Source organism: Salvelinus alpinus, chromosome 3 (assembly GCF_045679555.1).
Source record: "Salvelinus alpinus chromosome 3, SLU_Salpinus.1, whole genome shotgun sequence".
Lineage (NCBI taxonomy): Eukaryota > Metazoa > Chordata > Actinopteri > Salmoniformes > Salmonidae > Salvelinus > Salvelinus alpinus.
This window is the reverse complement of record NC_092088.1, coordinates 8,567,660-8,581,126: the sequence shown is the minus strand read 5'-3', so window position 1 is coordinate 8,581,126 and position 13,467 is coordinate 8,567,660. Positions and strand designations below refer to the sequence as shown.

Genomic DNA, 13,467 nt, shown 5'->3' with positions numbered 1-13,467 from the left:
ACACACACTCTCATGTCTCACACACACACACACACACACACACCATTACTCACTGAAACACACCGCACACACACACACACACACACTCTCACGTCACACCCACCCAGCAGTACTACTAACCTGGGTTGAGAGGGCGGTTGAGAGGCTGGTGGGAGGCTGGGTGAACAGTGCAGAGCGGGAGGCTGACCGCAGACCATGTGCTCTCCTGACAGGCTGGTCCTGATGGGGGGAGAGGAGAGAACAAGTCAGGACCGTGACAGAACCAACCAGCCGTCAAAACAGTGACAGAACGAACCGTCAGAACAGTGACAGAACCCTTAGAACAGTGACAGAACCGTTAGAACAATGACAGAACTGTCAGAACAGTGACAGAACATGTCAAAACAGTGACAGAACCCGTCAAAACAGTGACAGAACCGTTAGATCAGTGCGTCTGTCCCACCCGGGATGAAGAGGACTAAGTAAAACCAAACCATAAAAGCTTCCCAACCACTTCCTGTCACCCCAGGTTAGTGGTGGTGCTTAGGGCCGTCATGGTCATGGAATTTTGTTGACAGTAATTAGCTAGCCAAATGACCGCAGTCACCTTAACTATTCGAATAGCAAATGTTTTATATATTTTTTAGGCATATTTTCTCCTCTGCTCCTGACTGCATGTGCTGCCATAGAAACAGAAAGAATAGAACAGGTGTCCCCATTCAAGTCAGTGATGGCATAATGGGTGGACTGGCAGCCATTGCGAATGTACCCACAGGAAGTGAAGGCAGGAAGTAAAAGCAGGAAGTGTACCCATCTAAGCCCACTCTATCATTTGACACAACACCATGCTTGTTTCAGCAAGGGGCAACTAAGTTTCCTGCCCGTCCCGTCTTCATTCAGCTGTTTTTAGTTTTTATTTCTTTACAGATATGATGGTTGTTTCATTTTCATGACGGTCTTCATCCAAAACCGTTGGTTACATGGTTATACGGTCATTGGTGGCAGCCCTAGGCCGTACTATGTACCAAAATGCCTCCAACAAATATGTACATCCTTTCCAAAGATAAACATATTCGATGCAGATATCAAAGCCCACAACATTAAACTGACACATTCAGAGAACTACACTTGACGTTAAACTGATTCCCACACAGGAAGTGTGTCACGGTGTCAGACATAAGTGGTGGTAGGCTGTTCTATTCTACATATGAGAGGAGTATATAAGAGGTATAAGTATGAAGTATATAAGAGCTGTATCTACTGTAAAGCAGTCATTTCAATGAGCAGACAACCTCATTTTAAAACCACTTCCCATTTTAAAACCACTTCCCATTTTAAAACCACTTCCCATTTTAAAACCACTTCCCATTTTAAAACCACTTCCCATTTTAAAACCACATATGAGGTCATGGGTAAAAGTAGTGTGTATAAATATATAAATATATAAATAAATATATAAATATATCAACAGAGCAACTCCCTCTGTAGAGCAGGGACTAGGGAAGGGATCGAGGCGATGAACACACACAGCTGTCACTCAGTGATGAAAGAGTGTCTGAGCCTGCAGAAATCCAGGACAGGATTAGTAACGTTTACATTTACTATCTATCTACCTACCGACCTACCTATATCTATCTATCTATCTATCTACTGATCCATCTATCTATCTATCTACTGATCTATTCAATTCAATTCAATTCAAGGGGCTTTATTGGCATGGGAAACATGTGTTAACATTGCCAAAGCAAGTGAGGTAGGTAATATACAAAAGTCAAATAAACAATAAAAATGAACAGTAAACATTACACATACAGAAGTTTCAAAACAATAAAGACATTACAAATGTCATATTATATATATGCAGTGTTGTAACAATGTACAAATGGTTAAAGCACACAAGTTAAAATAAATAAACATAAATATGGGTTGTATTTACAGTGGTGTTTGTTCTTCACTGGTTGCCCTTTTCTTGTGGCAACAGGTCACAAATCTTGCTGCTGTGATGGCACACTGTGGAATTTCACCCAGTAGATATGGGAGTTTATCAAAATTGGATTTGTTTTCGAATTCTTTGTGGATCTGTGTAATCTGAGGGAAATATGTCTCTCTAATATGGTCATACATTGGGCAGGAGGTTAGGAAGTGCAGCTCAGTTTCCACCTCATTTTGTGGGCAGTGTGCACATAGCCTGTCTTCTCTTGAGAGCCATGTCTGCCTACGGCGGCCTTTATCTATCTATCTACTGATCCATCTATCTACTGATCCATCCATCTATCTATCTATCTATCTATCTACTGATCCATCTATCTATCTATCTATCTACTGATCCAACTATCTATCTATCTACTGATCCATCTATCTATCTACTGATCCATCTATCTATCTACTGATCCATCTATCTATCTATCTATCTATCTATCTATCTATCTATCTACTGATCTATCTACTGATCCATCTATCTATCTACTGATCCATCTATCTATCTACTGATCCATCTATCTATCTACTGATCCATCTATCTATCTATCTATTGATCCATCTATCTATCTATCTACTGATCCATCTATCTATCTATCTACTGATCCATCTATCTATCTATCTACTGATCCATCTATCTATCTATCTACTGATCCATCTATCTATCTATCTATCTACTGATCCATCTATCTATCTATCTACTGATCCATCTATCTACTGATCCATCTATCTATCTAATGATCCATCTATCTATCTATCCATCTACTGATCCATCTATCTATCTATCTATCTACTGATCCATCTATCTACTGATCCATCTATCTATCTACTGATCCATCTATCTATCTACTGATCCATCTATCTATCTACTGATCCATCTATCTATCTATCTACTGATCCATCTATTCAATTCAATTCAATTCAAGGGGCTTTATTGGCATGGGAAACATGTGTTAACATTGCCAAAGCAAGTGAGGTAGGTAATATACAAAAGTCAAATAAACAATAAAAATGAACAGTAAACATTACACATACAGAAGTTTCAAAACAATAAAGACATTACAAATGTCATATTATATATATGCAGTGTTGTAACAATGTACAAATGGTTAAAGCACACAAGTTAAAATAAATAAACATAAATATGGGTTGTATTTACAGTGGTGTTTGTTCTTCACTGGTTGCCCTTTTCTTGTGGCAACAGGTCACAAATCTTGCTGCTGTGATGGCACACTGTGGAATTTCACCCAGTAGATATGGGAGTTTATCAAAATTGGATTTGTTTTCGAATTCTTTGTGGATCTGTGTAATCTGAGGGAAATATGTCTCTCTAATATGGTCATACATTGGGCAGGAGGTTAGGAAGTGCAGCTCAGTTTCCACCTCATTTTGTGGGCAGTGTGCACATAGCCTGTCTTCTCTTGAGAGCCATGTCTGCCTACGGCGGCCTTTCTCAATAGCAAGGCTATGCTCACTGAGTCTGTACATAGTCAAAGCTTTCCTTAAGTTTGGGTCAGTCACAGTGGTCAGGTATTCTGCCACTGTGTACTCTCTGTTTAGGGCCAAATAGCATTCTAGTTTGCTCTGTTTTTTTGTTAATTCTTTCCAATGTGTCAAGTAATTATCTTTTTGTTTTCTCATGATTTGGTTGGGTCTAATTGTGCTGTTGTCCTGGGGCTCTGTGGGGTGTGTTTGTGTTTGTGAACAGAGCCCTAGGACCAGCTTGCTTAGGGGACTCTTCTCCAGGTTCATCTCTCTGTAGGTGATGGCTTTGTTATGGAAGGTTTGGGAATCGCTTCCTTTTAGGTGGTTGTAGAATTTAACGGCTCTTTTCTGGATTTTGATAATTAGTGGGTATCGGCCTAATTCTGCTCTGCATGCATTATTTGGTGTTCTACGTTGTACACGGAGGATATTTTTGCAGAATTCTGCATGCAGAGTCTCAATTTGGTGTTTGTCCCATTTTGTGAAATCTTGGTTGGTGAGCGGACCCCAGACCTCACAACCATAAAGGGCAATGGGCTCTATGACTGATTCAAGTATTTTTAGCCAGATCCTAATTGGTATGTTGAAATTTATGTTCCTTTTGATGGCATAGAAGGCCCTTCTTGCCTTGTCTCTCAGATCGTTCACAGCTTTGTGGAAGTTACCTGTGGTGCTGATGTTTAGGCCGAGGTATGTATAGTTTTTTGTGTGCTCTAGGGCAACGGTGTCTAGATGGAATTTGTGGTCCTGGTGACTGGACCTTTTTTGGAACACCATTATTTTGGTCTTACTGAGATTTACTGTCAGGGCCCAGGTCTGACAGAATCTGTGCAGAAGATCTAGGTGCTGCTGTAGGCCCTCCTTGGTTGGTGACAGAAGCACCAGATCATCAGCAAACAGTAGACATTTGACTTCGGATTCTAGTAGGGTGAGACCGGGTGCTGCAGACTGTTCTAGTGCCCGCGCCAATTCGTTGATATATATGTTGAAGAGGGTGGGGCTTAAGCTGCATCCCTGTCTCACCCCACGACCCTGTGTGAAGAAATGTGTGTGTTTTTTGCCAATTTTAACCGCACACTTGTTGTTTGTGTACATGGATTTTATAATGTCGTATGTTTTACCCCCAACACCACTTTCCATCAATTTGTATAGCAGACCCTCATGCCAAATTGAGTCGAAGGCTTTTTTGAAATCAACAAAGCATGAGAAGACTTTGCCTTTGTTTTGGTTTGTTTGGTTGTCAATTAGGGTGTGTAGGGTGAATACATGGTCTGTTGTACGGTAATTTGGTAAAAAGCCAATTTGACATTTGCTCAGTACATTGTTTTCATTGAGGAAATGTACGAGTCTGCTGTTAATGATAATGCAGAGTATTTTCCCAAGGTTACTGTTGACGCATATTCCACGGTAGTTATTGGGGTCAAATTTGTCTCCACTTTTGTGGATTGGGGTGATCAGTCCTTGGTTCCAAATATTGGGGAAGATGCCAGAGCTAAGGACGATGTTAAAGAGTTTTAGTATAGCCTATCTATCATCTATCTATCTACTGATCCATCTATCTATCTACTGATCCATCTATCTATATACTGATCCATCTATCTATCTATCTATCTACTGATCCATCTATCTATCTACTGATCCATCTATCTATCTACTGATCTATCTATCTATCTACTGATCCATCTATCTATCTACTGATCCATCTATCTATCTACTGATCCATCTATCTATATACTGATCCATCTATTCAATTCAATTCAATTCAAGGGGCTTTATTGGCATGGGAAACATGTGTTAACATTGCCAAAGCAAGTGAGGTAGGTAATATACAAAAGTCAAATAAACAATAAAAATGAACAGTAAACATTACACATACAGAAGTTTCAAAACAATAAAGACATTACAAATGTCATATTATATATATGCAGTGTTGTAACAATGTACAAATGGTTAAAGCACACAAGTTAAAATAAATAAACATAAATATGGGTTGTATTTACAGTGGTGTTTGTTCTTCACTGGTTGCCCTTTTCTTGTGGCAACAGGTCACAAATCTTGCTGCTGTGATGGCACACTGTGGAATTTCACCCAGTAGATATGGGAGTTTATCAAAATTGGATTTGTTTTCGAATTCTTTGTGGATCTGTGTAATCTGAGGGAAATATGTCTCTCTAATATGGTCATACATTGGGCAGGAGGTTAGGAAGTGCAGCTCAGTTTCCACCTCATTTTGTGGGCAGTGTGCACATAGCCTGTCTTCTCTTGAGAGCCATGTCTGCCTACGGCGGCCTTTCTCAATAGCAAGGCTATGCTCACTGAGTCTGTACATAGTCAAAGCTTTCCTTAAGTTTGGGTCAGTCACAGTGGTCAGGTATTCTGCCACTGTGTACTCTCTGTTTAGGGCCAAATAGCATTCTAGTTTGCTCTGTTTTTTTGTTAATTCTTTCCAATGTGTCAAGTAATTATCTTTTTGTTTTCTCATGATTTGGTTGGGTCTAATTGTGCTGTTGTCCTGGGGCTCTGTGGGGTGTGTTTGTGTTTGTGAACAGAGCCCTAGGACCAGCTTGCTTAGGGGACTCTTCTCCAGGTTCATCTCTCTGTAGGTGATGGCTTTGTTATGGAAGGTTTGGGAATCGCTTCCTTTTAGGTGGTTGTAGAATTTAACGGCTCTTTTCTGGATTTTGATAATTAGTGGGTATCGGCCTAATTCTGCTCTGCATGCATTATTTGGTGTTCTACGTTGTACACGGAGGATATTTTTGCAGAATTCTGCATGCAGAGTCTCAATTTGGTGTTTGTCCCATTTTGTGAAATCTTGGTTGGTGAGCGGACCCCAGACCTCACAACCATAAAGGGCAATGGGCTCTATGACTGATTCAAGTATTTTTAGCCAGATCCTAATTGGTATGTTGAAATTTATGTTCCTTTTGATGGCATAGAAGGCCCTTCTTGCCTTGTCTCTCAGATCGTTCACAGCTTTGTGGAAGTTACCTGTGGTGCTGATGTTTAGGCCGAGGTATGTATAGTTTTTTGTGTGCTCTAGGGCAACGGTGTCTAGATGGAATTTGTGGTCCTGGTGACTGGACCTTTTTTGGAACACCATTATTTTGGTCTTACTGAGATTTACTGTCAGGGCCCAGGTCTGACAGAATCTGTGCAGAAGATCTAGGTGCTGCTGTAGGCCCTCCTTGGTTGGTGACAGAAGCACCAGATCATCAGCAAACAGTAGACATTTGACTTCGGATTCTAGTAGGGTGTATCTATCTATCTATCTACTGATCCATCTATCTATCTACTGATCCATCTATCTATCTATCTACTGATCCATCTATCGATCTACTGATCCATCTATCTATCTATTTACTGATCCATCTATCTATCTATCTACTGATCCATCTATCTATTTACTGATCCATCCATATATCTATCTATCTATCTACTGATCCATCTATCTATCTATCTACTGATCCATCTATCTATCTATCTACTGATCCATCTATCTATCTATCCACTGATTGATCTATCTATCTATCTATCTACTGATCCATCTATCTATCTACTGATCCATCTATCTATCTACTGATCCATCTATCTATCTACTGATCCATCTATCTATCTACTGATCCATCTATCTATCTATCTACTGATCCATCTACCCATCTACTGATCTATCTATCTATCTATTTACTGATCTATCTATCTATCTATTTACTGATCTATCTATCTATCTATTTACTGATCCATCTATCTATCTATCTATCTACTGATCCATCTATCTATTTACTGATCCATCTATCTATCTACTGATCCATCTATCTATCTACTGATCGACCTACCTACCTAACTACCTATCTACTGATCGATCTACCTATCTACCGATCGAGCTACCTACCTACCTATCTACCGATCGAGCTACCTACCTACCTACCGATCGAGCTACCTACCTATCTACCTACCTACCTATCTACCGATCGACCTACCTACCTACCTACCTACCTACCTACCGACCGATGTATCTATCTATCTACCTACTGATCTATCTCTCTATCTACAGTTAAAGTCGGAAGTTTACATACACCTTGGCCAAATACATTTAAACTCGGTTTTTCAAAATTGCTGACAATTAAACCTCGTAAAAATCCCCTGTTTTAGGTCAGTTAGGATCACCACTTTATTTTAAGAATGTGAAATGTCAGAATAATAGTAGAGAGAATTATTTATCTCAGCTTTTATTTCTTTCATCACATTCCCAGTGGGTCAGAAGTTTACATACTCTCAATTAGTATTTGGTAGCATTGCCTTTAAATTGTTTAACTTGGGTGAAACGTTTTGGGTAGCCTTCCACAAGCTTCCCACAATAAGTTGGGTGAATTTTGGCCCATTCCTCCTGACAGAACTGGTGTAACGGAGTCAGGTTTGTCGGCCTCCTTGCTTGCACACGCTTTTTCAGTTCTGCCCACAAATTTTCTATGGGATTGAGGTCAGGGCTTTGATACCTTGACTTTGTTGTCCTTAAGCCATTTTGCCACAACTTTGGAAGTATGCTTGGGGTCATTGTCCATTTGCGACCAAGCTTAAACTTCCTGACTGATGTCTTGAGATGTTACTTCAATATATCCACATAATTTTCCTGCCTCATGATGCCATCTATTTTGTGAAGTGCACCAGTCCCTCCTGCAGCAAAGCACACCCACACAATTGTTGGAAAAATGACTTGTGTCATGCACAAAGTAGATGTCCTAATCGACTTGCCAAAACTATAGTTTGTTAACAAGAAATTTGTGGAGTGGTTGAAAAACGAGTTTTAATGACTCCAACCTAAGTGTATGTAAACTTCCGACTTCAACTGTGTCTACTGATCTATATATCTACTGGTCAGTCAGTCAGTCTGTCTACCGGTCTACCGGTCAGTCAGTCAGTCTGTCTACCGATCAGTCAGTCAGTCTGTCTACCAGTCTACCGGTCAGTCAGTCTGTCTACCAGTCTACCGGTCAGTCAGTCTGTCTACCAGTCTACCGGTCAGTCAGTCTGTCTACCAGTCTACCAGTCAGTCAGTCTGTCTACCAGTCTACCGGTCAGTCAGTCTGTCTACCAGTCTACTGGTCAGTCTGTCTACCAGTCTACTGGTCAGTCAGTCAGTCAGTCAGTCAACCAGTCAGTCAGTCAGTCACTGTTTACCGGTCAGGCAGTCAGTCAAACGGTCAGTTAACCAGCCAGTCAACCGGTCAGTCAACCGGTCAGTCAACCGGTCAGTCAACCGGTCAGTCAACCGGCCAGTCAACCGGCCAGTCAACCGGCCAGTCAACCGGCCAGTCAACAGTCAGTCAACAGGTCAGTCAGTCTTCCAACTCAACTAATATCACACCGAGGCTAAGTACTGTACATCACACCAGAGAGAGGGGGGAAGGAGAGAGAGAGAGAGAGAGAGGGGGGAAGGAGAGAGAGAGAGAAAGGAGAGAGAGAGAGGGGGGTAGGGAGAGAGAGAGGGGGGGGGGTAGGGCAGAGAGAGAGAGAGGGGTAGGGCGAGAGAGAGGGGGAAGGGAGAGAGAGGGGGGAGGGAGAGAGAGAGGGGGGAGAGAACATATCACCTAACACCGTAAAGGGGGAAGGAGTGTGTGAAAATATGCAAGCAGCACGAACACACACACACTCTTCTTCAGATTAGATGGGCCTGTGCACCACTGTTGACAAGAGGCCACAACAGTTTGTCGCCGAGGCCACTATCGCCCTAACGACAGGGCACTTCTGATCACCCCACTTAGCCACTCAACTTTGATGGCAGTTATTAGACTCCACTTACAGACACACACAACAGGGACAAACCGGCCCCTATGAACTAACCCTCCGGTCCTGCTCTGACCACTCTTTGGGGTATCAAACTCTTTTTGCCTGGGGGCAACTTTCAGTCTTCACCGGAGAGCTGTCCGGAGAGCTGCCTTCCAAAATTGGTTAAATTGCCTTGCTGTCAAAATCCACAAGAAATACTCTGCTATCCAAATACTCCAATATTTCACTGCTCCCGGACCTGCGGCTTTTTGTTGGACACCCCTGTTCTAACCTTTCTGACTGAGCAAAACCCACTCATCTATATGAACCTCTACTACCACAGAGACTTCCTGTCTCTTCAACATCTACAGTGGGGAGAACAAGTATTTGATACACTGCCGATTTTGCAGGTTTTCCTACTTACAAAGCATGTAGAGGTCTGTCATTTTTATCATAGGTACACTTCAACTGTGAGAGACGGAATCTAAAACAAAAATCCAGAAAATCACATTGTATGATTTTTAAGTAATTAATTTGCATTTTATTGCATGACATAAGTATTTGATCACCTACCAACCAGTAAGAATTCCGGCTCTCACAGACCTGTTAGTTTTTCTTTAAGAAGCCCTCCTGTTCTCCACTCATTACCTGTATTAACTGCACCTGTTTGAACTCGTTACCTGTATAAAAGACACCTGTCCACACACTCAATCAAACAGACTCCAACCTCTCCACAATGGCCAAGACCAGAGAGCTGTGTAAGGACATCAGGGATAAATTGTAGACCTGTACAAGGCTGGGATGGGCTACAGGACAATAGCCAAGCAGCTTGGTGAGAAGGCAACAACTGTTGGCACAATTATTAGAAAATGGAAGAAGTTCAAGATGACGGTCAATCACCCTCGGTCTGGGGCTCCATGCAAGATCTCACCTCGTGGGGCATCAATGATCATGAGGAATGTGAGGGATCAGCCCAGAACTACACGGCAGGACCTGGTCAATGACCTGAAGAGAGCTGGGACCACAGTCTCAAAGAAAACCATTAGTAACACACTACGCCGTCATGGATTAAAATCCTGCAGCGCACGCAAGGTCCCCCTGCTCAAGCCAGCGCATGTCCAGGCCCGTCTGAAGTTTGCCAATGACCATCTGGATGATCCAGAGGAGGAATGGGAGAAGGTCATGTGGTCTGATGAGACAAAAATAGAGCTTTTTGCTCTAAACTCCACTCGCCGTGTTTGGAGGAATAGAAGGATGAGTACAACCCCAAGAACACCATCCCAACCGTGAAGCATGGAGGTGGAAACATCATTCTTTGGGGATGCTTTTCTGCAAAGGGGACAGGACGACTGCACCGTATTGAGGGGAGGATGGATGGGGCCATGTATCGCGAGATCTTGACCAACAACCTCCTTCCCTCAGTAAGAGCATTGAAGATGGGTCGTGGCTGGGTCTTCCAGCATGACAACGACCTGAAACACACAGCCAGGGCAACTAAGGAGTGGCTCCGTAAGAAGCATCTCAAGGTCCTGGAGTGGCCTAGCCAGTCTCCAGACCTGAACCCAATAGAAAATCTTTGGAGGGAGCCGAAAGTCCGTATTGCCCAGCGACAGCCCCGAAACCTGAAGGATCTGGAGAAGGTCTGTATGGAGGAGTGGGCCAAAATCCCTGCTGCAGTGTGTGCAAACCTGGTCAAGAACTACAGGAAACGTATGATCTCTGTAATTGCAAACTAAGGTTTCTGTACCAAATATTCAGTTCTGCTTTTCTGATGTATCAAATACTTATGTCATGCAATAAAATGCAAATTAATTACTTAAAAATCATACAATGTGATTTTCTGGATTTTTGTTTTAGATTCCGTCTCTCACAGTTGAAGTGTACCTATGATAAAAATTAGACCTCTACATGCTTTGTAAGTAGGAAAACCTGCAAAATTGTCAGTGTATCAAATACTTGTTCTCCCCACTGTATATGAACCTCTACCACAGAGACTTCCTGTCTGGCTGTCTCTTCAACATCTATATGAACCTCTACCACAGAGACTTCCTGTCTGGCTGTCTCTTCAACATCTATATGAACCTCTACCACAGAGACTTCCTGTCTGGCTGTCTCTTCAACATCTATATGAACCTCTACTACACCACAGAGACTTCCTGTCTCTTCAACATCTACATGAACCTCTAATACCACAGAGACTTCCTGTCTGGCTGTCTCTTTAACATCTACATGAACCTCTAATACCACAGAGACTTCCTGTCTGGCTGTCTCTTTAACATCTACATGAACCTCTACTACCACAGAGACTTCCTGTCTGGCTGTCTCTTTAACATCTACATGAACCTCTACTACCACAGAGACTTCCTGTCTGGCTGTCTCTTCAACATCTATATGAACCTCTACTACCACAGAGACTTCCTGTCTGGCTGTCTCTTCAACATCTACATTAACCTCTACTACCACAGAGACTTCCTGTCTGGCTGTCTCTTCAACATCTACATTAACCTCTACTACCACAGAGACTTCCTGTCTGGCTGTCTCTTCAACATCTATTGGTTACAAAATCATCTTAGCAGTGATAGGAACATCTTCAAACTAGATGAAAATACTTCAGGTTTAAGTACTAACTGTCCCATAGGTAAAAGTGGACTATCACTTTAAGATCAGAGTAGTCTGTCCCATAGGTAAAAGTGGTGTCATGGAACGTTCCTTAAATAGAAAGATTCCAACACCAGATCAAAACAACCAGCTGGTTTGAGGACGTGATCCCAATAATGCTGAACATTAACCAAAATAAGTTTAAAATAACTAATTAACCAACTTCGGTTCTTATTTCTTCCTGTGAGCTCAAATGTGCACATTGCAAGGCAGTTTCTCTAGAGATAAATCAGATCCGCCCAAACTGTTGATATAGTAGGGAGTTGTAGTTTCCAACAGGCCAACATTCAACATACTGTAGCACAGAAAACGTGATAATTAACTACAGTGACCATAATCCATTGCGCACCTTACTTCTCCGGTATGTGTTTCTTTTACACCTGCTACATAAAAGAGACAGAAGAATGTGCAATCAAGAGGGATAGAGAGAGAGAGCAGTATCTCTATCTGAAAATACATGATCTAAGTGATTGATAGTTGGTACTCGGCAGTCATAAAAGTATGCTTTATTTACTTTGAAGAAATACTAAAATACTGATTTTTGTCAGACAGCATAGACAACAGCTCTATAGAGATGAGATTATGAGTTGGAATGAAATATTAAGGTTATCAAACAAAACAAACGTAATAAACACAACAACTGAAATATAGTATTAAAGTAAAGTGATTTGAATAAATGATGGTTAATAAGTGATGAGCAGTAATGGACAGTCACCACCATCATGGGACTTTTATTCATAGTTTTATTCGATGTTGTTACAGCATTCAACCCACATAATGCATTTAAGGTTAATATATATTTTTAAAGGTTATAATCTAACCCGAAAAGGAACTCAAAAAGCACTAATCGTTCAGCACTAGACCCCCGAATGTCAACAAAACAAGTTTCCATGCGATCCTAGAAGACGATTTTCATAGTTTGATCTTTTATCGTTTGGATCAATTCCCACTGGCCAAACACTGGTTGAATCAACGGTGTTTCAATGAAATGATGTTCACCTAACTAGGCTCGGGCGGTATACCGTATATACCGTACACCGGAGTATTTGGAAATAGCCACGGGATGGTTTATCAATACAGTCAATACCGAAAAGTGTATTGTTTTTTCAATTCTGACCAACACTTTGGTTCCTACCCTGTCACAATAATACCTCCCTGGGTTATTCATTTGTTGTGATGTCAAGCAACAATGTATTTAAAAAAGTGCTGCCCACTATATTACGACTATTGAATTACAATAATCATTCTATTTCCATGTTTCTAAAAGTTAAATCAATAAACTAGGTCTAGATTGTTTTGCCGATTTCTATCATGCAGCCCTGCGTGGCACCGTGTGGAAGTGATAACAAAAGTGCAGAAATGTATTTCAACTCTGAAAAAGATTTTGAGTTTAAGTTAGTTTGAACGGTATAAAACAATCAGAATGGAGAGGGACCCATTTTAATCATGTGTTGTCACCTTAGGGTCCTGACCTACTCATAATTACAACTTAAGCATATTTAGACATAAAATACCACCAAATACCATCATAGGATCAAAAATGGAAAAATATTGTGATTTGATATTTTGACCATTTCGTCCAGCCGAGTGCCACTGTCATTT

General features: G+C 41.4%; 1 protein-coding gene across 1 annotated transcript in view; it reads right to left on the bottom strand.

Annotated features, from left to right (window-relative positions):
• mcu (mitochondrial calcium uniporter) overlaps positions 1 to 13,467 on the bottom strand; it is a 142,214-nt gene that overhangs the window by 70,288 nt on the left and 58,459 nt on the right. Inside the window, exon 2 of the mRNA XM_071391371.1 lies at positions 121 to 219. Coding sequence (XP_071247472.1) covers positions 121 to 219 — 99 coding nt within the window. The remainder of the gene's footprint in view (positions 1 to 120; positions 220 to 13,467) is intronic.